The 23,631-nt window shown below is 42.0% G+C and overlaps 1 protein-coding gene across 8 annotated transcripts in view; it reads left to right on the top strand.

Moving 5' to 3' along the window:
• The window catches only part of hspg2 (heparan sulfate proteoglycan 2), a gene marked incomplete at its 3' end in the record, with an annotated part of 196,940 nt that overhangs the window by 44,395 nt on the left and 128,914 nt on the right, over nucleotides 1-23,631 (top strand). For 6 of the 8 annotated variants that reach the window (XM_062966741.1, XM_062966739.1, XM_062966740.1 and 3 more), the window contains 5 exon segments: nucleotides 9,906-10,015; nucleotides 12,601-12,659; nucleotides 12,743-12,903; nucleotides 14,360-14,398; nucleotides 20,752-20,880. In XM_062966741.1, coding sequence (XP_062822811.1) covers nucleotides 9,906-10,015; nucleotides 12,601-12,659; nucleotides 12,743-12,903; nucleotides 14,360-14,398; nucleotides 20,752-20,880 — 498 coding nt within the window. 8 annotated transcript variants of the gene reach the window in all.

Genomic DNA, 23,631 nt, shown 5'->3' with positions numbered 1-23,631 from the left:
CCTAGACTACAACTCGGAAAATAATAATAATAATAATAATAATAATAATAATAATAATAATAATAATAATAGTAATAATAACTTTATCCTTCTATCATCTCCCCGAAAGGACTCAGGGCAGCTCACATGGGGATGAGCAGCCATTACTTCCTCTACGACTCCAAAATCACCTTCCACCCAAGACTCCAACTCAGAAAATAATAATAACAATAATAATAATAACAACAACAAATTTATTCTTATATCCCACCCCATCTCCCCGAAGGGACTCGAGGTGTCTCACATGGGGATAAGCAGCTATTACTTCCTCTTTGACTCCACAATCACTTTCCACCCAAGACTCCAACTCAGAAAATAATAATAATAATAATAATAATAATAATAATAACAACAACTACTACTACTACTACTACTTTATTCTTATATCCCATCCCATCTCCCTGAAGGGACTCAGGGTGTCTCACATGGGGATAAGCAGCCATTACTTCTTCTTTGACTCCAAAAACACCTTCCATCCTAGACTGCAACTCAGAAAATAATAATAATAATGATAACAACAACTTTATTCTTCTATCCCATACCATCTCCCCGAAGGGACTCAGGGTGGCTCACATGGGGATGAGCAGCCATTACTTCCTATACGACTCCAAAATCACCTTCCACCCAAGACTCCAACTCAGAAAATAATAACAATAATAATAACAACAACAACAAATTTATTCTTATATCCCACCCCATCTCCCCGAAGGGACTCGGGGTGTCTCACATGGGGATAAGCAGCCATTACTACCTCTATGACTCCAAAAATTACCTTCCACCCAAGACTCCAACTCAGAAAATAATAATAATAATCATCATCATCATCATCACCATCACCTTGATTTGGGACCGGAAACTTCTTGGCAGCTGTTGGAGCTGGTTTAATAAGAGGGTTGTCCGCTCTCTATAATTCGTGTTGCACCTCAGCACAGGTTCATCTTGCTCTTACACACACTCCACCACAACAGACTTGGTTTTTGCAGTTTATTGATAAAAATAAGCAAAGTCTTAATAAAAAGCAGTAAAGAAAGCAGTGATCCAATTGCAAAGGCAATCTGCAGAATATAGTTCAAAGTCTCTGTAGAAAATAGTTCAAAGTCTCTAATATAGCAAATCAATCCTGAAAAACAAGGCAGCATGAACTCCAAAATACAATCCAAACACAGAATCTAGGCATGAACAAAATAAGAATCCGTTTCCATGAGCAGAGACAAGGTAGGAATTAAGCTTCCCAAAAATCAATGTTGCTTCATCTGAAATCTTTCCCTGTTTCACCCTATTTAACCATGCTTACAAGCTAAGAAAGTATTCCTCTGACCTTGGGTTCCCACACATTTACTAGCAATTCTCACAGAATGCCTGGGACGAACCCTTAACCTTGTGTCACTGTTGCACCCCGAGGCAGCGTGAGTACTGGAAACCACACAGAGACCAATATTCATATAATATCTTTATTAAAACAAAAATAAATTCAGGAATGAATAAGTGGAAGGGATGAGAGAGGAATAGTCCTTTATAAAAAGGTATGAATTAGTCCAAAGAGTTGAAGAGAAATGTCCAGTATTATTGTCCAAAGTCCAGAAACCAAAACATGCTCAAAACTCTTTGAAAGTTCTTGAGCGGGGAAAAACAACAAGGAAGCAAGAGTGAATAACAAGGTGCAAAGAGCAAGATCCAAAGAACAAGATCCAAAGTCACTAGGAAGTCTTTGTCATCAAGGCAGGAACGAAACGGAGTTAAAACCAATCTTGATTCAGGAACAAGGCAAGGAAGTGAATTTACTCTGGTTCAATCGGGAGTTGCGGCTTGGCTTGGCCGCCAGGAACAGGGGGCTTGGCTTGGTGAAATCAGGGAACTGGAGTCGGTGAAGTGTTCTCAAGGAAAAATGTTTGCAGTGCAAGACACTTTTATGGAACAAATATCAGATCCCAACAAAGGGAGACCAAACTCCCCAAAGGTTCCCAAGGGAATCTTCTTATCCACAATCCCCTCGAGATGCCAAGCGGTTACTCCTATGAAGCTCTTGTTTTTCTGATCTCTGGTGATACAAAAACTCCTTTCGGTGTTCTCTGGGGAACTGGTTCAGCCATGGGAGTAACATCTCCCGTATCTCTCCCAATTAAGGAAGATCCAGGGAAGTTATGCTCCCCCTCTATTCTGCCTTGGTCAGACCGCACCTGGAATACTGTGTCCAATTTTGGGCACCACAGTTGAAGGGAGATGTTGACAAGCTGGAAAGCGTCCAGCGGAGGGCGACTAAAATGATGAAGGGTCTGGAGAACAAGCCCTATGAGGAGCGGCTTAAAGAGCTGGGCATGTTTAGCCTGCAGAAGAGAAGGCTGAGAGGAGACATGATAGCCATGTACAAATACATGAGGGGAAGTCATAGGGAGGAGGGAGCAAGCTTGTTTTCTGCTGCCCTGCAGGACACGGAACAATGGCTTCAAACTACAGGAAAGGAGATTCCACCTGAACATCAGGAAGAACTTCCTCACTGTGAGAAGGGCTGTTCGACAGTGGAACTCTCTCCCCGGGGCCGTGGTGGAGGCTCCTTCCTTGGAGGCTTTTAAGCAGAGGCTGGATGGCCATCTGTCGGGGGTGCTTTGAATGCGATTTCCTGCTTCTTAGCAGGGGGTTGGACTAGATGGCCCATGTGGTCTCTTCCAACTCTACTATTCTATAATTCTATGATTCTATGAAGCATCTGAACTATCAACAGCTGGCAGCTGTAACTGAAAGGAGCTGGAAGGACTGGGCAAAAGGTCAGAATAAGCTTCATCCTGGTCAAAGTTCATGTCTGGAGCAGGTTCAGAAGCCAAAGGTGGCTGGGGTATGACAGTCTCTATCTAAGGAAGACTCCTCTGACTCGCTGCCAGAGCCACCTGGACTTTGTTGATGTTCAAAATCTTATCACCAGCTTCCCTGCTCCCCGACAGCCTCTCTGACAATTCAGAGCCTTCAACATTTCTTTGCTCAACCTGCATAAACCCAAATCCCCCTTCATCATCAGACTGAACCACAACACTTTGCTCTTGTTAACAACCTGACCGCTGACTGTAGTACAAGTTGGAGTTTCCGGGCCATCTTCAAGGGCAGCCCCATGTAGAGTGCATTGCAGTAGTCCAGTCTGGAGGTAACCAAGGTGTGGGCCACCTTGGCCAAGGCAGACTACTCGAGGTATGGTCACAGCTGGCTCTCCTGGCCACCACCAACACCTGAGTCTCGAAGGACCTCCAAACTGCAGACCTGTGTCCTCAGGAGGAGTGTGACCCCGTCAAGCACAGGTTGCCACTCTATGCCCCGATCGGCCGTACAACTGACCAGGAGGACCTCTGTCTTGTCTGGATTAAGTATCTACACAAACACTAGATGGTCTATGTACAAAGAAAATATGTCCAAATAGCATATATTGTTATTAAAGTTCCCCGTACAAAGCTCAATTTGGCAGTACCAGACAAAATGAAAAGGAGCAACAGCTCGAACAAGTCTGAAATTTGGTTCCAATGTATATAGGCTTCAGGGATACATAGTCAATGAAAATATCTTCCAAACAAAGTAAACAAACGGTTGGTCATGTTGTTGCATACTGGAATGAAGAAAATAATGATGGAGCACCGCTCTCAAGAAAGTCTTTGCAAGTAAAGTCCAAATAAAGTCCCAAGTCTACAGGGGTTCCCAGGTATTTTTGTACCCTGTTTCGGGGAGAAAATCCCCTTCTTCAGAAGTTGGTATACTCAGCAACAATAAACTTATATCTAAAACAAAACATAGAGTAACAAGTATTTTCCCAGCAGTATTAACAGAAGTAAAGGTAACCCATATAACTGTTATATACTTACACAGTGCCTAATTGCTTACACAGAGTGACTCTGCTTGTGGTGATTCCAACTGCGAGTGATTCTGGAGGTTCATTCAAAGGTTTTTAAAGAGTACTTGGTAACTTAAAGGAAACAGCTAAAATTAAGTGATTCATTAAGTCCTTGAGGGGAAAAGGTTTTAAACTTAAAGATCCAGTACATTTCTCTTTGGGATAATAGTTTTTCCAAGTCCATATAGGGTTTTTGAGTAATGCATTCCAGAGCACAAAATTTAAATGAGGTAGATGAATGCTTGTATTGAGTGAAGTGTGAGTATAAAAGAGATTCTGTAGATAATTTTTTAATTCTGGATTTATGTTCAGAAAACACTTGTTACTCTATGTTTTGTTTTAGATATAAGTTCATTGTTGCTGAGTATACCAACTCCTGAGGAAGGGGATTTTCTTCCCGAAACAGGGTACAAAAATACCCGGGAACCCCTGTGGACTTGGGACTTTATTTGGACTTTACTTGCGAAGACTTTCTTGAGAGCGGTGCTCCATCTTTATTTTCTTCATTCCAGTATACAGCAACATGACCAACCGTTTGTTTACTTTGTTTGGAAGATATTTTCATTGACTATGTATCCCTGAAGCCATATACATTGGAACCAATATCAGACTTGAATAACTTTTGTGTGAGAGCTGTTGCTCCTTTTCATTTTGTCTGGCTCTGCCAAATTGAGCTTTGTACGGGGAACTTTAATAACAATCTATGCTATTTGGACATATTTTCTTTGTACATAAACCATCTTGTGTTTACAAGTATTCTGGGATTTTGTATACCCTGTTTCCCTGAAAATAAGACATTCTCAGAAAATAAGACCTAGTAGAGGTTTTGCTGAATTGCTAAATATAAGGCCTCTCCCGAAAGTAAGACCTAGCAAAGTTTTTCTTTGGAAGCATGCAGGATCGGTAAATGTACATACCATAGATTGTTGTACATGGAAATAAAGGTAGTAACAAGAAATAATAATAATAATATTATTCTTGTATCCCACCTCCATCTCCCAGAAGGGACTCAGGGCAGCTTACACAGGGATAAGCCCAACAACAACATAAATTTACATACGAACAGAAATTTAAAACAGTAATTTTAAAACAGTATAGCAATAAAATATAATATAAAAATCCTTGAAAGGATTCACAGTTTGGTTATGCTGTTTTTTGATGACAACTACTGTACAGTAGATAATAAATTTTCATTTTTAAAAATTCAACCATAAATGTGAATTCGTCTTTGTGGAAAAATAAGACATCCCCTGAAAATAAGACCTAGTTCATCTTTTGGAGCAAAAATTAATATAAGACACTGGCTTATTTTCGGGGAAACAGGGTAGTTGTCTGGATTAAGTCTCCGCTTGCTTGCCCTCATCCAGTCCAACACAGCAGTGGCCAGACACTGGTCGATTGTGGTTTCTGGACCCAAAACTCTGTCGTTCCAACTTTTTGATGGTGGGCGACGTACGGCACTCTGCACGAGAGCAGAGGAGGCCTTTTTCATCCTCCAACACTAAGCACGACATGAATTCCCTAGGCTTGGTTCTCCCCCCATAAACCAGAGTATGGCCATTTTTTGGACTGCAATTTGGCTTTCAAGGGGAGAGAAGTGGAGTCCAAAGGAGATGAAAGAAAGACCCGTTTGATTCCCAGTGGGGCGTAACGCATTCTTTGGGGGTGACTCTTTGGCCAGAAAGGGGGGCCACTGGCCATCTCAATGGGGCCTTTGTAGGAGCCCAACCAACAAGGGCCCCTCTGTCTTCCTTTGTGTCCGAGAACGAATGCCCTGGGCATCTTTGCGGATGGGAGAGTGGGGAGGATGGGACTTGTTTTTCCAGAACTCCCATCTGCACCTGAGGCAGCGGTGCTCTCTCTTACAAAACACTCCCTTTTGACTTCCATTAAGCCTGAGGCCACAGGGTTGCCAACCTAAGGGTCTTCTCTTTCATTTAATATAATATTTAATACGGTTTAATTTATATCAATTTAAAAGTGAGCATACCTACAGGGTGTCTGTAAAGTCATTTTACCATTTAAAGATACACATTGTGCTGAAAAGAAGAGCAAGAAAACAACAACAACAACAACAACAATAATAATACAATATTTAATAATAATAATAATAATAATAATTATCCTGCAAAAGTATTGGAAAATGAGCATGCAAAGATACTGTGGGACTTCCGAATCCAGACTGACAAAGTTCTGGAACACAACACACCAGACATCACAGTTGGGGAAAAGAACAAGGTTTGGATAATTGATGTCGCCATCCCAGGTGACAGTCGCATTGACGAAAAACAACAGGAAAAACTCAGCCGCTCTCAGGACCTCAAGATTGAACTTCAAAGACTCTGGCAGAAACCAGTGCAGGTGGTCCCGGTGGTGATGGGCACACTGGGTGCCATGCCAAAAGATCTCAGCCAGCATTTGGAAACAATAGACATTGACAAAATTACGATCTGCCAACTGCAAAAGGCCACCCTACTGGGATCTGCACGCATCATCCGAAAATACATCACACAGTCCTAGACACTTGGGAAGTGTTCGACTTGTGATTTTGTGATACGAAATCCAGCATGTCTATCTTGTTTGCTGTGCCATAATAATAATAATAATAATAATAATAATAATAATAATAATAATAATAACAACAACAACAACAACAACAACAACAACAACAACAACAATAATACATCACACAGTCCTAGACACTTGGGAAGTGTTCGACTTGTGATTTTGTGATACGAAATCCAGCATGTCTATCTTGTTTGCTGTGTCATAATAATAATAATAATAATAATAATAATAATAATAATAATAATAATAATAATAATACATCACACAGTCCTAGACACTTGGGAAGTGTTCGACTTGTGATTTTTTGATACGAAATCCAGCATATAGATCTCGTTTGCTGTGTCATGTTATGTCTTTGTGTCAATAATAATAATAATAATAATAATAATAATAATAATAATAATAACGGTCTTTCTTTCATCAGTGTCCCTTTTGGGGGGATCTGAGGCACCTGCAGCCCCATAAAGCCAACCCAATGTATTTGGTCAATGCATTTGCTGCAGCGTTTGGCCCTGCCGCGCTGGCACGCTTCCTATGAGAAACCTGGGGGTGGGAAACAGAAGGGAAACAGTAAATCTGCAAGGAAAAAGCAAAACCCAGGACTGTTTGCATCTCCCCGGGCCTCTCCCTCTGGAAGAATGGGGCAAGGAGGGCGAATGTCCGTGGGAGGAGGAGGAGGAGGAGGAAGAATGCCCCATTGAGGCAGCCGCTTCGCTCATTCATTCCTTCCCAGGGTGGGGTGGCCTCATGGCTTGGGATTCCTTCGGGAACCCTACACACCCCTCGGGCCCGTTGGTATGCGTGGCATGCGCATACGTTCAAATGCAAGGAGGCCCACTCAATGCAAGCAGAGCTCCAAGCCCTTCAAGATCCAGTCGAGCCGACGTTTCCGATGTATGTCAAAGGCGTGACCCTTTGAAGCTCATTTGTGGCCAAAGAGGACCTCAGGTCCTGGGGAGAATAATAACAAAAAAAAAATCATCATCATCATCATCATCTTACTGCCTATCCTTGCGGCTCATTTATATCCAGAGATAACACCAGATCCTGGAAATGATGATGATGATGATGATGATGATGATGATAATTCAAAGGTGTGACTCTTTGAAGCTCATTTGTAGCCAAAGAGGACCTCAGGTCCTGGGGAGAATAATAATAATAATAATAATAATAATAATAATAATAATAATAATAATAATAACAACAACAACAACAACAACAACACACCAGACATCACAGTTGTGGAAAAGAAAAAGGTTTGGATCATTGATGTTGCCATCCCAGGTGACAGTCGCATTGATGAAAAACAACAGGAAAAACTCAGCCGCTATCAGGACCTCAAGACTGAACTTCAAAGACTCTGGCAGAAACCAGTGCAGGTGGTCCCGGTGGTGATGGGCACACTGGGTGCCGTGCCAAAAGATCTCAGCCGGCATTTGGAAACAATAGACATGGACAAAATTACGATCTGCCAGCTGCAAAAGGCCACCCTGCTGGGATCTGCGCGCATCATCCGAAAATACATCACACAGTACTGGACACTTGGGAAGTGTTCGACTTGTGATTTTGTGATATGAAATCCAGCATATCTATCTTGTTTGCTGTGTCATAATAAAATAATAATCTTACTGCCTATCCTTGCGGCTGAGTTATATCCAGAGATAACACCAGATCCTGGAGATGATGATGATGATGATAATTCAAAGGTGTGACACTTTGTAGCTCATTTGTGGCCAAAGAGGACCTCAGACAAAGAATCAGTAGAAGAAAACCGCACTACAAACTAGAGCTGACAATTGGCACAACAAAACATTGCATGGAAAGTTCCTTGACAAAATTGAAGGAAAAGCTGATAAGGAGAAGACCTGGCTCTGGCTCACGAATGGGACCCTGAAGAAGGAGACAGAAGGCCTGATCCTTGCAGCCCAGGAGCAAGACATCAGGACAAAGGCAATTAATAATAATAATAATAATAATAATAAGGAGAAGACCTGGCTCTGGCTCACGAATGGGACCCTGAAGAAGGAGAGAGAAGGCCTGATCCTTGCAGCCCAGGAGCAAGACATCAGGACAAAGGCAATTCAGGCCAAGATTAAAAAATCAGCTGATGACCCAAAATGCAGACTGTGCAAGGAAACCGACGAAACCATGGATCATATTCTCAGCTGCTGTAAGAAAATCGCACAGACAGACTACAAACAGGCACAACTATGTGGCCCAAATGATTCATTGGAATTTATGTCTCAAGTCCCACCTCCCAGCAGTAAAGAACTGGTGGGATCACAAATTTGCAAAATTATTGGAAAATGAGCACGCAAAGATACTGTGGGACTTCCAAATCCAGACTGACAAAGTTCTGGAACACAACACACCAGACATCACAGTTGTGGAAAAGAAAAAAGTTTGGATCATTGATGTCGCCATCCCAGGTGACAGTCGGATTGACCGAAAACAAGAGGAAAAACTCAGCCGCTATCAGGACCTCAAGATGGAACTTCAAAGGCTCTGGCAGAAACCAGTAGAGGTGGTCCCGGTGTTGATGGGTACATTGGATCTTAGCCGGAATTTGGAAACAATAGACATTGACAAAATCACGATCTGCCAACGGCAAAAGGCCACCTGACTGGGATCTGCGCGCATCATCTGAAAGTACACCACACAGTCCTAAATGCTTGGGAAGTGTTTGACTTGTGGCTTTGTGATACGAAATCCAGCATATCTATCTCGTTTGCTGTGTCATACAACGTCATTTTGTCAATAATAATAATAATAATAATAATAATAATAATAATAATAATAATACAAGTAAAACAAGCAGCTGAAGAAGAAAAACATGCAGTGGCAGAATACGTAAAAGAAAGTGAAGAACCTGCTTTGAATGAAATCAATAATCGGAAACTCCTCAAAGCACAGCAGACAAAGAATCAGTACAAGAAAACCGCACTACAAACTAGAGCTGACAGTTGGCACAACAAAGCTTTGCATGGGCAGTTCCTTGACAAAATTGAAGGAAAAGCTCATTTGCTGTGTCATACTATGTCTTTCTGTAAATAATAATAACAACAACAACAACAACAACAATAATAATAATAACTGCTTATCCTTGTGGCTCAGTTATATCCAGACAGAAGGTCAGATCCTGGAGATGATGATAATACTGTAATAATAATAATAATAATAATAATAATAATATGACGATGATGATGATGATGATAATAATGATGATGATAGGATGAGTCAGGAACCTGTATGCTTACCTTTGGCTTCCCCGCCAATAGCCACGTACCCATCAATGTCTTCCTCTGCAACGGCCACATCCCCTTCAGCATCCTTCCCCGTCTTTTCCATGGACTTCCCATCTGTGGAGGGTCCCCCGTATTGTTCTGGGGGGTGGATAGCGAGATCTCACCCTTTCTCCTCTCCTTCGCAGTCTACTTCCGGGCGCTGGTGAACTTCACCCGCTCCATCGACTACAGTTCGCGGCTGGATGACGTCAACTCCGAAGAGTTCCGGGACGTCTCCGAAGCGGTGGTGGACACGGTAAGCCTGTGTTGTGTGTTGTGTTATGAACGAGATCAGTTCTGTGGATTTGTTGATTTATTTATTTACTAGCTGTGCCCGGCCATGTGTTGCGGTGGCGAAGTGTGGTGGTATGGGAAATAAAGTATTGAGGAATTGGTGGTAGTTAGTCTATGTTATTTCCTGTATTTTATAGGCAGTGTGGAAGAGACCTGTCCCCTGGGCGCCATTGTGGTTGAGCGAGTTGCTATGATATGAAGGGGTGGGGCCTAACGGGGCGGGGCCTACCCTTCTGACTGGCAGTCAGGGGGAGAACGGCTCTTCCTCGTCCTCTGTAATTTAGACTTTATTTTTCTAGGTTTTTTTATTGAAAGACACAGATTGGGTGACTATGTCTTTTGTGGCCACACTTGGTGTGATTTCGTTCAGTGGTTTTGTTGTTTACTCCATGGGAAAAACGCACATTACATTTATATATATACTAGCTGTGCCCGGCCACACGTTGCTGTGGCGAAGTCTGGTGGTCTGGGAAATAAAGTATTGAGGAATTGGTGGTAGTTAAGGTCAAGGGTAAAGGTTTTCTCCGGACATTAAGTCCAGTTGTGTCCCACTGCACACTGAAGTGGATTATATGTCAGTGTGGAGTCAAGATAATCTAGTTCAAAGCAGATAATATAAGATTATAAATGGGTTATATAGCTGTGTGGAAGGGCCTTGAGTCTACACTGCCATATAATCCAGTTCAAATCTGATAATCAGTGTGGAAGAGGCCTAAGTTAGGCCTAACTCTACCTGTCCCCTGGGCTGAGTGGGTTGCTAGGAAACCAAGTGGGTGGAGCTTAGCCTTCTAACTGGCAGCAATTGGATAAAAACAATTATTCCTCTCCCTCTAATTAGGTCTTTTTCTTTTCTTTTTGTTGTATGAACGTAGAGGCATGGATGAGGGGTTGTGCTGCCAAATTTAGTGTTTCTGGGATGTGTAGTTTTGTTGTTTTGTCCTAGGCCGAAATTTCATTACCTTTTTATATACAGTAGAGTCTCACTTATCCAAGCTAAATGGGCCGGCAGAAGCTTGGATAAGCGAATATCTTGGATAATAAGGAGGGATTAAGGAAAAGCCTATTCAACATCACATTAGGTTATGATTTTACAAATTAAGTACCAAAACATCATGTTATACAACAAATTTGACAGAAAAAGTAGTTCAGTACACAGTAATGCTATGTAGTAATTACTGTATTTACGAATTTAGCACCAAAATATCACGATATATTGAAAACATTGACTACAAAAACGGCTTGGATAATCCAGAAGCTTGGATAAGTGAGGCTTGGATAAGTGAGACTCTACTGTATATAGATAAATGGGTAATATAGCTGTGTGGAAGGGCCTTGAGTCTACACTGCCATATAATCCAGTTCAAATCAGATAATTTGTATCTTATAGGCAGTGTGGAAGAGGCCTGAGGCCTATCTGTGCCTGTCCCCTGGCTGTGTGGGTTGCTAGGATACCAAGTGGGCGGAGCTTAGCCTTCTAACTGGCAGCAATTGGATAAAAACAATTATTCCTCTCCCTCTAATTAGGACTTTATTTTTCTTTTCTTTTTGTTGTATGAACGTAGAGGCATGGATGAGCGGTTGTGCTGCCAAGTTTAGTGTTTCTGGGATGTGTAGTTTTGTTGTTTTGTCCTAGGCTGAATTTTTTAAATCCTTTTATATATATAGATATATGCCCTCCGTATATTAATAACAATAATAATAATAATAATAATAATAATAATAATAATAATAATACAGTGGAAATTCTGCTGTCCTAACCAAGTGGGTTCTCTCCCTCTGCAGCTGGAATCCGAATAGTACAAGAATACTACAAATACTATAATAAAATAGAGTAAGAAATATAATAATAAATATAATAAAATATAGTAATAATTAATATAATATAATATAATAATAATAAATATTATTATTATTATTATTATTATTATTATTATTATTATTATTATTATCAACACAACGACGTTGTATGGCAGAGCAAACAAGATAGATATGCTGGATTTCGTTTCGCAAAACCACAAGTCGAACACTTCCCAAGTGTCTAGGACTGTGTGATGTATTTTCTGATGATGCGTGCAGATCCCAGTAGGGTGGCCTTTTGCAGTTGGCAGATGGTGATTTTGTTTCCAAATGCCGGCTGAGATCTTTTGGCACGGCACCCAATGTGCCCATCACCACCGGGACCACCTGCACTGGTTTCTGCCAGAGTCTTTGCAGTTCAATCTTGAGGTCCTGAGAGCGGCTGAGTTTTTCCTGTTGTTTTTCTTCAATGCGACTGTCACCTGGGATGGGAACATCAATGATCCAAACCTTGTTCTTTTCCACAACTGTGATGTCTGGTGTGTTGTGTTCCAGAACTTTGTCAGTCTGGATTCGGAAGTCCCACAGTATCTTTGCTGTGTATCTAATAATAATAATAATAATAATAATAATAATAATAATAATAATAATAATAATAATAATTATTATTATTATTATTATTATTATTATTATTATACTACAATGGAAATTCTGCTAAGTCTTAACTAAGTGGGTTCTCTCCCTCTGCAGCTGGAATCTGAATACTACAAGATCCCCGGGGAGCAAGTGGTCAGCGTGGTCTTCATCAAGTTAGTGTCATTTCCGTTGCAATTCTTTGCGAGCTTCATTCGTAGGATTGGGGCCGTTATAATTCCCCCCCCTTTTGCCGCAGGGAGATTGACGGCGACGTCTTTGTGGAGCTGGACGTGGGCTCCGAGGGCAACGCGGAGGAGGGACAGATCCGGGAGGTGCTCTTCGGCGTCATCCGCAGCGGCTCCATCGCCTCCTACGTCACCTCCGTCGACGGATTCCGATTCCGGAGGCTGGGAGCAGGTGAGCCCGTGCGGCCTTCACAGATCAGCATTTGTATACAGGATGCCCCCGAGTTACAAACACCCAACTTACAAACGACAGACACTTAAGAATGGGGCTTGGACAACAGGAAGGGAGAGAAATCTTATAGTATTAGTATATTATTATTATTATTATTATTATTATATAATAATAATAATAATAATAATAATAATAGTAATAATAATAATAATAATATAGTTATGCTGGCTACTTGACCTTGGAGGTGTCTATGGACAACGCAGGCTCTTCAGCTTTGAAATGGAAATGAGCACCAAACCCCAGAGTCGGACATGACTGGACGTAACGTCAGGGGAAACCTTTACCTTTACCTATATTATTATATATTATTATATTTTATTAGTATTATTAGTATTATTATATTATATATTACTAGTATTATTATATTGTATTTTATTATTATTGTATTTTATTAGTAGTAGTATTTTATATTATATATTACATATTACTAGTGTTATTATATTATTATTGTATTTTATTAGTATTGTTATATATTTGTATTATTTTATATTATAATATATTATTATTGTATTATATTATATATTACTAGCATTGTTATATTATTATTGTATTTTATTATTATATATTGCTAGTATTATATATATATTATTTTATTATTACAGTAGAGTCTCACTTATCCAACACTCACTTATCCAACGTTCTGGATTATCCAACACATTTTTGTATGTTTTCAATACATCGTGATATTTTGGTGCTAAATTCGTAAATACAGTAATTACTACATAACATTACTGCGTATTGAACTACTTTTTCTGCCAAATTTGTTGTATAACATGATGTTTTGGTGCTTCATTTGTAAAATCATAACCTAATTTGATGTTTAATAGGCTTTTCTTTAATGCCTCCTTATTATCCAACATATTTGCTTATCCAACGTTCTGCCGGCCCGTTTATGTTGGATAAGTGAGACTTTACTGTATATGTGTGTGTGTGTGTGTGTATATATATATCTATCAATACTATTTTATTAGTATTGTTATATATTAGTATTATTTTATATTATTATTATATTATTATTATTATTATTATTATTATATTATTATTATATATTATATATTACTAGCATTGTTATATTATTATTGTATTTTATCATTATATATTGCTAGTATATTATTATTATATTTTATTATTATTATTATCCTATAAATTATTAGTAATATTATATTATTATTTTATATATATATATATATATATATATATATATATATATATATAGCTAGTCCATGAGTTTTAAGCATGCAACTTAAAGCGACTCCTGGTTAAGAAAAGGGCTGAGACAACAGGAGTGTGAGGAATCTTATAGTATTAGTATTATTATATTATTCCTATATTATATATTATTAGTATTATTCTATTCCCTCCACCGTTCTGGGGCTAATTCTGCATTTATTTCCAGCCCAAACCCCGCCTCCCCCTGTTTCGCCTGAGCCTCCGGGTGAGTAAGGCGGCATGGAGGGGCGCAAAAGGAGACCGGGGACCCGGGTTGGTCTAGATGACCTTTAGCGTCCCTTCTAGGCCTTGCAGCGGTGTTATTCCCCTTCCTACAACCTTGTGTTTACACCCTGGAAGACATGCCTGCCCAACACCCGCCAGGTGCCTCCTTGGCTCGGCTCCGGCTGGAATCCCAGTCCGGAAGGAACATGATCTCTCTCTCTTCTGGGTTCGGGTTTCACCATCTGCAGGGAGGATATTTGCAACAAGAAGAGACCCTTCCGTCTCGTTGCAACACAAACATCCCTCCTTGGGATGAGAAACCAGTAGAGAAGGACTGGCTGAACTGGTCCAGGACCTCTTGTATTCCCGGCTTATTCTTATGATTATGCCTATGATTATGAATCATATTAATATGCTTATATGATGATTATTAGGAGCCCCGGTGGCTCAGTGTGTTAAAGCACTGAGCTGGAGACCGAAAGGTCCCAGGTTCAAACCCCGGGAGCAGCGTGAGTGGCCGCTGTTAGCCCCAGCTTCTCCCAACCCATCAGTTCGAAAACATGCCAATGTGAGTAGATCAATAGGTACTGCTCTGGCGGGAAGGTAACAGCGCTCCATGCAGTCATGCCAGTGGTCACATGACCTTGGAGGTGTCTACGGACAACGCCGGCTCTTGGGCCTAGAAATGGAGATGAGCACCAACCCCCAGAGTGTGAGTAGATCAATAGGTACTGCTCCAACGGGAAAGTAATGGTGCTCGATGCAGTCGTGCCAATGGCCACATGACCTTGGAGGTGTCTTTGGACAATGCCGGCTCTTTGGCTTAGAAATGGAGATGAGCATCAACCCCCAGAGTGTGAGTAGAGTAATAGGTACTGCTCCGGCGGGAAGGTAATGGTGCTCGATGCAGTCGTGCCAATGGCCACATGACCTTGGAGGTGTCTTTGGACAACGCCGGCTCTTTGGCTTAGAAATGGAGATGAGCATCAACCCCCAGAGTGTGAGTAGAGTAATAGGCACTGCTCCGGCGGGAAGGTAACAGCGCTCCATGCAGTCATGCCAGTGGCCACATGACCTTGGAGGTGTCTTTGGACAACGCCGGCTCTTTGGCTTAGAAATGGAGATGAGCATCAACCCTCAGAGTGTGAGTAGAGTAATAGGTACTGCTCCGGCAGGAAGGTAACGGTGCTCCATGCAGTCGTGCCGGCCACATGACCTTGGAGGTGTCTTTGGACAACGCCGGCTCTTTGGCTTAGAAATGGAGATGAGCATCAACCCCCAGAGTGTGAGTAGAGTAATAGGTACTGCTCCGGCGGGAAGGTAACGGCGCTCCATGCAGTCGTGCCGGCCACATGACCTTGGAGGTGTCTTTGGACAACGCCGGCTCTTTGGCTTAGAAATGGAGATGAGCATCAACCCCCAGAGTGTGAGTAGAGTAATAGGTACTGCTCCGGCAGGAAGGTAACGGCGCTCCATGCAGTCGTGCCGGCCACATGACCTTGGAGGTGTCTTTGGACAACGCCGGCTCTTTGGCTTAGAAATGGAGATGAGCATCAACCCCCAGAGTGTGAGTAGAGTAATAGGTACTGCTCCGGCAGGAAGGTAACGGCGCTCCATGCAGTCGTGCCGGCCACATGACCTTGGAGGTGTCTTTGGACAACGCCGGCTCTTTGGCTTAGAAATGGAGATGAGCATCAACCCCCAGAGTGTGAGTAGAGTAATAGGTACTGCTCCGGCGGGAAGGTAACGGCGCTCCATGCAGTTGTGCCGGCCACATGACCTTGGAGGTGTCTTTGGACAACGCCGGCTCTTTGGCTTAGAAATGGAGATGAGCATCAACCCCCAGAGTGTGAGTAGAGTAATAGGTACTGCTCCGGCGGGAAGGTAACGGCGCTCCATGCAGTCGTGCCGGCCACATGACCTTGGAGGTGTCTTTGGACAACGCCGGCTCTTTGGCTTAGAAATGGAGATGAGCATCAACCCCCAGAGTGTGAGTAGAGTAATAGGTACTGCTCCGGCGGGAAGGTAACGGCGCTCCATGCAGTCGTGCCGGCCACATGACCTTGGAGGTGTCTTTGGACAACGCCGGCTCTTTGGCTTAGAAATGGAGATGAGCATCAACCCCCAGAGTGTGAGTAGAGTAATAGGTACTGCTCCGGCGGGAAGGTAACGGCGCTCCATGCAGTCGTGCCGGCCACATGACCTTGGAGGTGTCTTTGGACAACGCCGGCTCTTTGGCTTAGAAATGGAGATGAGCAACAACACACAGAGTCAGACATGACTGGACTTGACGTCAGGGGAAACCTTTACCTTTACCTTATGATGATTATTAATAATAAAAATATAATAATATTATTTATATTCCTCCCCTCTCCTCGGACTCGGGACAGCTTATAACAACACAAACGAATACAATCAATAATGTAACACAGACAGAAACAAAATAACACAAGAAGGTAAACATAAATAAATAAACAATGTGAAAGACTATAAGGCCTCCTAAAAGCAGTATATAACGGCATTTAAAACCAGCCATTCCTATGATCAGAGTCCAGGTCATAAGTTATAGTTCTGATAACCATTTAAAATATCATTATTGTTATATGATAATGATAAATATCCCATGAAAAGAGAACGAAACTCGGAGGCAAAGGGAGAACCGTATTAAAACGAGGGCAGGGGGTCGGTTCAGAGAAGGGGGTCTCCCTGGTCTCCTTGCGCCCACCGCTTGCCGGGTGTGTGAACGAATGCCCGCTTTCTGCTCCCGTGCATGGGGACGATGGGCCTTGCAGTGTCCACGAGAACTCCAAGGGAAAAGCCCAGCCCTGGAGGCCTGGCTTCCTTCCTTCTGCATTCTTTCCTTCCTTCCTTTGTTCCTTCCTTTCTTTGTTCATCCCTCCCTTCCTTCCTTCCTCCCTCCCTCCCTCCCTCCCTCCCTCCCTTCCTTCCTTCCTTCCTTCCTTCCTTCCTTCCTTCCTTCCTTTGTAACTTCCATCCTTCTTTCTGTCCTTCCTTCCTTCCTTCCTTCCTTCCTTCCTTCCTTCCTTCCTTCCTTCCTTCCTTCCTTCCATCCATCCTTCTTTCTGTCCTTCCTTCCTTCCTTCCTTCCTTCCTTCCTTCCTTCCTTCCTTCCTTCCTTCCTTCCTTCCTTCCTTCCTTCCTTCTTTCTTTCTTGGTCCCTTCCTTCCATCCTTCCTTCCTTCCTTCCTTCCTTCCTTCCTTCCTTCCTTCCTTCCTTCCTTCCTTCCTTCCTTCCTTCCTTCCTTCCTTCCTTCATTCTTGGTTCCTTCCTTCCTTTGTTCTTTACTTCTTTCCTTTCTTCCATTCCTTCTTCCATAATTCCTTCTTTCCTTCATTTGTTCCTTCCTTCCTTCCTTCCTTCCTTCCTTCCTTCCTTCCTTCCTTCCTTCCTTTCTTTGTAACTTCCATCCTTCCTTCTGTCCTTCATTCTTTCCTTCCTTTGCTCCTTCCTTCCTTCCATCCATCTGGCCTTCATTCCTTCCTTCATTCCCCCCTTCCTTCCTTCCTTCTCTCCTTCCTTCCTTTCACCCATCCATCCATCCATCCATCCTTTCTTCCTTCCTTCTTTTGTTCCTTCCTTCCTTTCCTCATTCCTTCCTTCCTTCTTTCCTTCCTTCCTTTGTTCCTTTCTTTGTTAATCCCTTCTTTCCTTCCTTCCTTCCTTCCTGCTTGCCTGCCTGCCTGTCTGCCTTGGTTTCTTCCTTTCTTTCTTCCTTTCTTTGTTCCTTCCTTCCTTCCTTCCTTCCTTCCTTCCTTCCTTCCTTCCTTCCTTCCTTCCTTCCTTCTTTCTTTCTTGGTTCCTTCCTTCCTTTGTTCTTTACTTCTTTCCTTTCTTCCATTCCTTGTTCCATAATTCCTTCCTTCCTTCCTTCCTTCCTTCCTTCCTTCCTTCCTTCCTTCCTTCCTTCCTTCCTTTGTAACTTCCATCTTTCCTTCTGTCCTTCATTCTTTCCTTCCTTTGCTCCTTCCTTCCCTCCTTCCTTCTCTCCTTTCTTCCTTCCATCCATCTGGCCTTCATTCCTTCCTTCCTTCCCCCCTTCCTTCCTTCCTTCCTTCTCTCCTTCCTTCCTTTCATCCATCCATCCATCCTTCCTTCCTTCCTTCTTTTGTTCCTTCCTTCCTTCTTTCCTTCCTTCCTTTGTTCCTTCCTTCATTCCCTCCCTCCCTTCCTTTCTTTCGTCCTTCATACCTTCCTTCCTTCTTCCTTTGGCCTTCCTTCCTTCTTTCCATCCTTCTTCATGCCTTCCTTCATTCCTCCCTTTCTTCATACCTTCTTTCCTTCTTCCTTTGTTCCTTCCTTCCTTCCTTCCTTCCTTCTGTCCTTCTTAATGTCCTTCATGCCTTCCTTTGTTCCTTTTCTTCCTTCCTTCCTTCCTTCCTCTTCCTTCCTGCTCCTTTGGACGCAGCTGGAGGAGACTCGCACTCGCTCCCAGTCCATCTGGATCCATGGGTCGGAGTCAGTCTGAGGGATCCCTGGAGATCCACACTCAGATCCTCTGGAGCAGAACTTCTTTGGACCGAAGCTTCTTGCTCTGTCCAAACAGACCCCCTCCCTCTCTTGACTTGCTGGACGTTGCTTTCGTTGGCTGGTGTTTGCAACCCGTTTGCTGTGTTCTGTGTGAAGTTTGGTGTGTTGTTTCGATGTATCCGCCTGACTCTCTTACTCAAGATCTGAAGGTGTTTATCTTGCCTTTTGGGGGGCTGGTTGGAGCCATTTGCAGATGGGGGGAACGCCTGAAGAAGGTCCAAGGCAGTTGGGGGGCTCCTCCTTGGGTCCCTTCCAACGCCATTAATAATAACTCGTAATACTAATGTAATTATATCTTCCTTCATGATAGAAGGGAGTTGGACTGGATGGCCCCTTGGCGTCCCTTCCAACTCTAATAATAATAATAATCATGGTCCTCTCAGTGATATTGACCAGCTATATCTGCCTAGAAGATCAGGGGGCAGAGGACTCTTACAAGTAAAACAAGCAGTCAAAGAAGAAGAACATGCCCTGGCAGAATATGTAAAGCAAAGTGAAGAACCTGCTTTGATTGAAGTCAAAAATCAGAAACTCCTCAAAGCACAGCAGACAAAAAACCAGTACAAGAAAGCCGCACTACAAACTAGAGCTGACAGCTTGCACAACACATCATTGCATGGAAAGTTCCTTGACAAAATGGAAGGAAAAGCTGACAAGGAGAAGACCTGGCTCTGGCTCACGAATGGGACCCTGAAGAAGGAGACAGAAGGCCTGATCCTTGCAGCCCAGGAGCAAGACATCAGGACAAAGGCAATTCAGGCCAAGATCGAAAAATCAGCTGATGACCTAAAATGCAGACTGTGCAAGGAAACCGACGAAACCATTGATCATCTCCTCAGCTGCTGTAAGAAAATCGCACAGACTGACTACAAACAGAGGCACAACTATGTGGCCCAAATGATTCATTGGAACTTATGCCTCAAGTACCACCTCCCAGCAACAAAGAACTGGTGGGATCACAAACCTGCAAAAGTATTGGAAAATGAGCACACAAAGATACTGTGGGACTTCCGAATCCAGACTGACAAAGTTCTGGAACACAACACACCAGACATCACAGTTGTGGAAAAGAAAAAGGTTTGGATCATTGATGTCGCCATCCCAGGTGACAGTCGCATTGACGGAAAAAAACAAAACGCAGCCATGATCAGGACCTCAAGATTGAACTTCAAAGACTCTGGCAGAAACCAGTGCAGGTGGTCCCGGTGGTGATGGGCACACTGGGTGCCATGCCAAAAGATCTCAGTCGGCATTTGGAAACAATAGACATTGACAAAATTACGATCTGCCAACTGCAAAAGGCCACCCTACTGGGATCTGCACACATCATCCAAAAATACATCACACAGTCCTAGACACTTGGGAAGTGTTCAACTTGTGGTTTTGTGACACTAAATCCAGCATATCTGTCTTGTTTGCTGTGTCATACTCTGTCTTTGTGTCAATAATAATAATAATAATAATAATAATAATAATAATAATAATACATCACACAGTCCTAGACACTTGGGAAGTGTTCAACTTGTGGTTTTGTGACACTAAATCCAGCATATCTATCTTGTTTGCTGTGTCATACTCTGTCTTTGTGTCAATAATAATAATAATAATAATAATAATAATAATAATAATAATAATAATACATCACACAGTCCTAGACACTTGGGAAGTGTGCGACTTGTGATTTTGTGATACGAAATCCAGCATATCTGTCTTGTTTGCTGTGTCATACTCTGTCTTTGTGTCAATAATAATAATAATAATAATAATAATAACAATAATAATAATGTAATTCTATCTCTTCCCAGTTCACCCGGACCTACGGGCCTGCACCTCGGAGGAGTTCACCTGCCGCAGCAGCAGAGAATGCATCCCAAGGGAGTTCCTCTGCGACCGCCGGCCGGACTGCCGTGACACCTCTGACGAGACAGACTGTGGTGAGGCCCTGTGGAGAGACATATGTCACAGCAGGGTTGTTGTGTGTGTTCCGGGCTGTATGGCAATGTTCCAGAAGTATTCTCTCCTATTAGGCTTTGTTGTGCCAGCTGTCAGCTCTAGTTTGTGGTGCGGTTTTCTTGTACTGATTCTTTGTCTGCTGTGCTTTGAGGAATTTCTGATTTTTGACTTCAATCAAAGCAGATTCTTCACTTTTCCTTTACATATTCTGCCAGGGCATGTTCTGAAACATGGCTATACAGCCCGGAAAACACACAACAACCCTGTGATTCCGGCCATGAAAGCCTTTGACAATACATACGTCACAACGTTTCAAAAGGGTTCTGTCCTGATTCGAAAGGGTTATTCCTGTTTCACTGCACAGTCCTCTCTTAGTTGGTTTTGTGGCACAAACTAGGTTGATTCACTTCTATCAGATGTTCATTGAAAAACTATCACCAAATATGGCAGGATGTCCTTCCCGTAAAAACAAAGTTTTGGCAGTTTAATAAACTTTTTCCATGTTTTTATGTTAGAACCAATTAGGAATTGATATTGATAGCCCAGCAACAAAAATTGTGTTATGTAGTGTTATCAATGTATAGCATTGTACTGGTCCAGAAATATATATAGTAGAGTCTCACTTATCCAACATTCGCTTATCTAACGTTCTGGATTATCCAACGCATGTTTGTAGTCAATGTTTTCAATATATCGTGATATTTTGGTGCTAAATTCGTAAATACAGTAATTACTACATAGAATTACTGCCTATTGAACTACTTTTTTGTCAAATTTGTTGTATAATATGATGTTTTGGTGCTTCATTTGTAAAATCATAACCTAATTTGATGTTTAATAAGCTCTTCCTTAATGCCTCCTTATTATCCAACATATTCGCTTATCCAACATTCTGCCGGCCCGTTTATGTTGGATAGGTGAGACTCTACTGTATATGTGTGTGTGTGTGTATACATATATATATATATATATATATATATATATATATATATTATATGTATGTGTGTGTGCATGCGTATGCATATTTATGTGTGTGTGTGTAATATTATATATATATACATATACACATGGACCAGTACAATATATACAATAAAATTTTATATACACACACACAGACCAGTATATATGTGTGCGCGTGCATATATCTATCTATAATATATATTATATATGCATAAACCAGTACAATATATAAAATATTATTACATATATATTGTCGAAGGCTTTCATGGCCGGGATCACAGGGTTGCTGTGTGTTTTCCGGGCTGTCTGGCCATGTTCCAGAAATATTCTCTCCGGATATTTTGCCCACATTTATGGCAGGCATGCAACCTCAGAGGTTGTGAGGTATATACACACACACAGTGTATGTATGTAATATTATATATACATGGACCAGTACAATATATACAATTTATATACAGTGTTCCCTCACTACTTCGCGGTTTACTTTTCTCGGATTCGCTGTTTTGCGGTTTTTCAATAAACTCTAAAATCTATATATTTAAAAGGGTAATGAAATTTCGGCCTAGGACAAAACAACAAAACTACACATTCCAGAAACACTAAACTTGGCAGCACAACCCTTCATCCATGCCTCTACGTTCATACAACAAAAAGAAAAGAAAAATAAAGTCCTAATTCGAGGGAGAGGAATAATTGTTTTTATCCAATTGCTGCCAATTAAAAGGCTAAGCTCCGCCCACTTGGTCTCCTAGCAACCCACTCAGCCCAGGGGACAGGCAGAGTTAGGCCTCACTTAGGCCTCTTCCACACTGCCTATAAAATACAGATTATCTGATTTGAACTGGATTATATGGCAGTGTAGACTCAAGGCCCTTCCACACAACTATATAACCCATTTATAATGGACTTAATGTAAGGTAAAACCTTTACCCTTGACCTTAACTACCACCAATTCCTCAATACTTTATTTCCCATACCACCAGACTTTGCCACAGCAATGCGTGGCCGGGCATAGCTAGTACTATTATAAATCATAAAAAATTACAATTTACAGCCTAAGGAAGGGAGGAAGGAGAAGCCAAAGGGAGAGAAAAGGAGCCCAAGCGGCAACAGGAGGAGAAGGAAGCCATTTATCAACACACGATTGGTTGATAAAGACTTAAAATAGTGTATAACTACTAAAATAATGTATAAATATTGAAATAAATACAGTGTCCTTACTTTGCGGATTTTCAATTATTGCGGGTGGTGCTGGAACCTAACCCCAGCGATAAGTGAGGGAACACTATATATCTACTAGCTGTGCCCGGCCTCGCATTGCTGTGGTGAAGTCTGGTGGTATGGGAAATAAAGTATTGAGGAATTGGTGGCAGTTAAGGTAAAAGGTAAAGGTTTTTCCCTGGCATTTAGTCCACTATAAATGGGTTATATAGCTGTGTGGAAGGGCCTTGAGTCTACACTGCCATATAATCCAGTTCAAATCAGATAATCTGTGGAAGAGGCCTAAGTGAGGCCTAACTGTGCTTGTCCCATGGGCTGAGTAGGTTGCTAGGAGACCAAGTGGGCGGAGCTTAGCCCTCTAACTGGCAGTAATTGGATAAAAACAATTATTCCTGTCCCTCTAATTAGGACTTTATTTTTCTTTTCTTTTTGTTGTATCAACCTAGAGGCGTGGATGATGGGTTGTGTTGTCAAATTTCGAGGTTGTGGGGCCTGTAGTTTTGTTGTTTTGTTGGTTGCCGTGATGCCATCACTCATTTATATATATA

The sequence above is a fragment of the Anolis carolinensis genome, unplaced genomic scaffold (assembly GCF_035594765.1).
Source record: "Anolis carolinensis isolate JA03-04 unplaced genomic scaffold, rAnoCar3.1.pri scaffold_28, whole genome shotgun sequence".
Lineage (NCBI taxonomy): Eukaryota > Metazoa > Chordata > Lepidosauria > Squamata > Dactyloidae > Anolis > Anolis carolinensis.
This window is presented reverse-complemented; position numbering and strand designations above follow the sequence as displayed.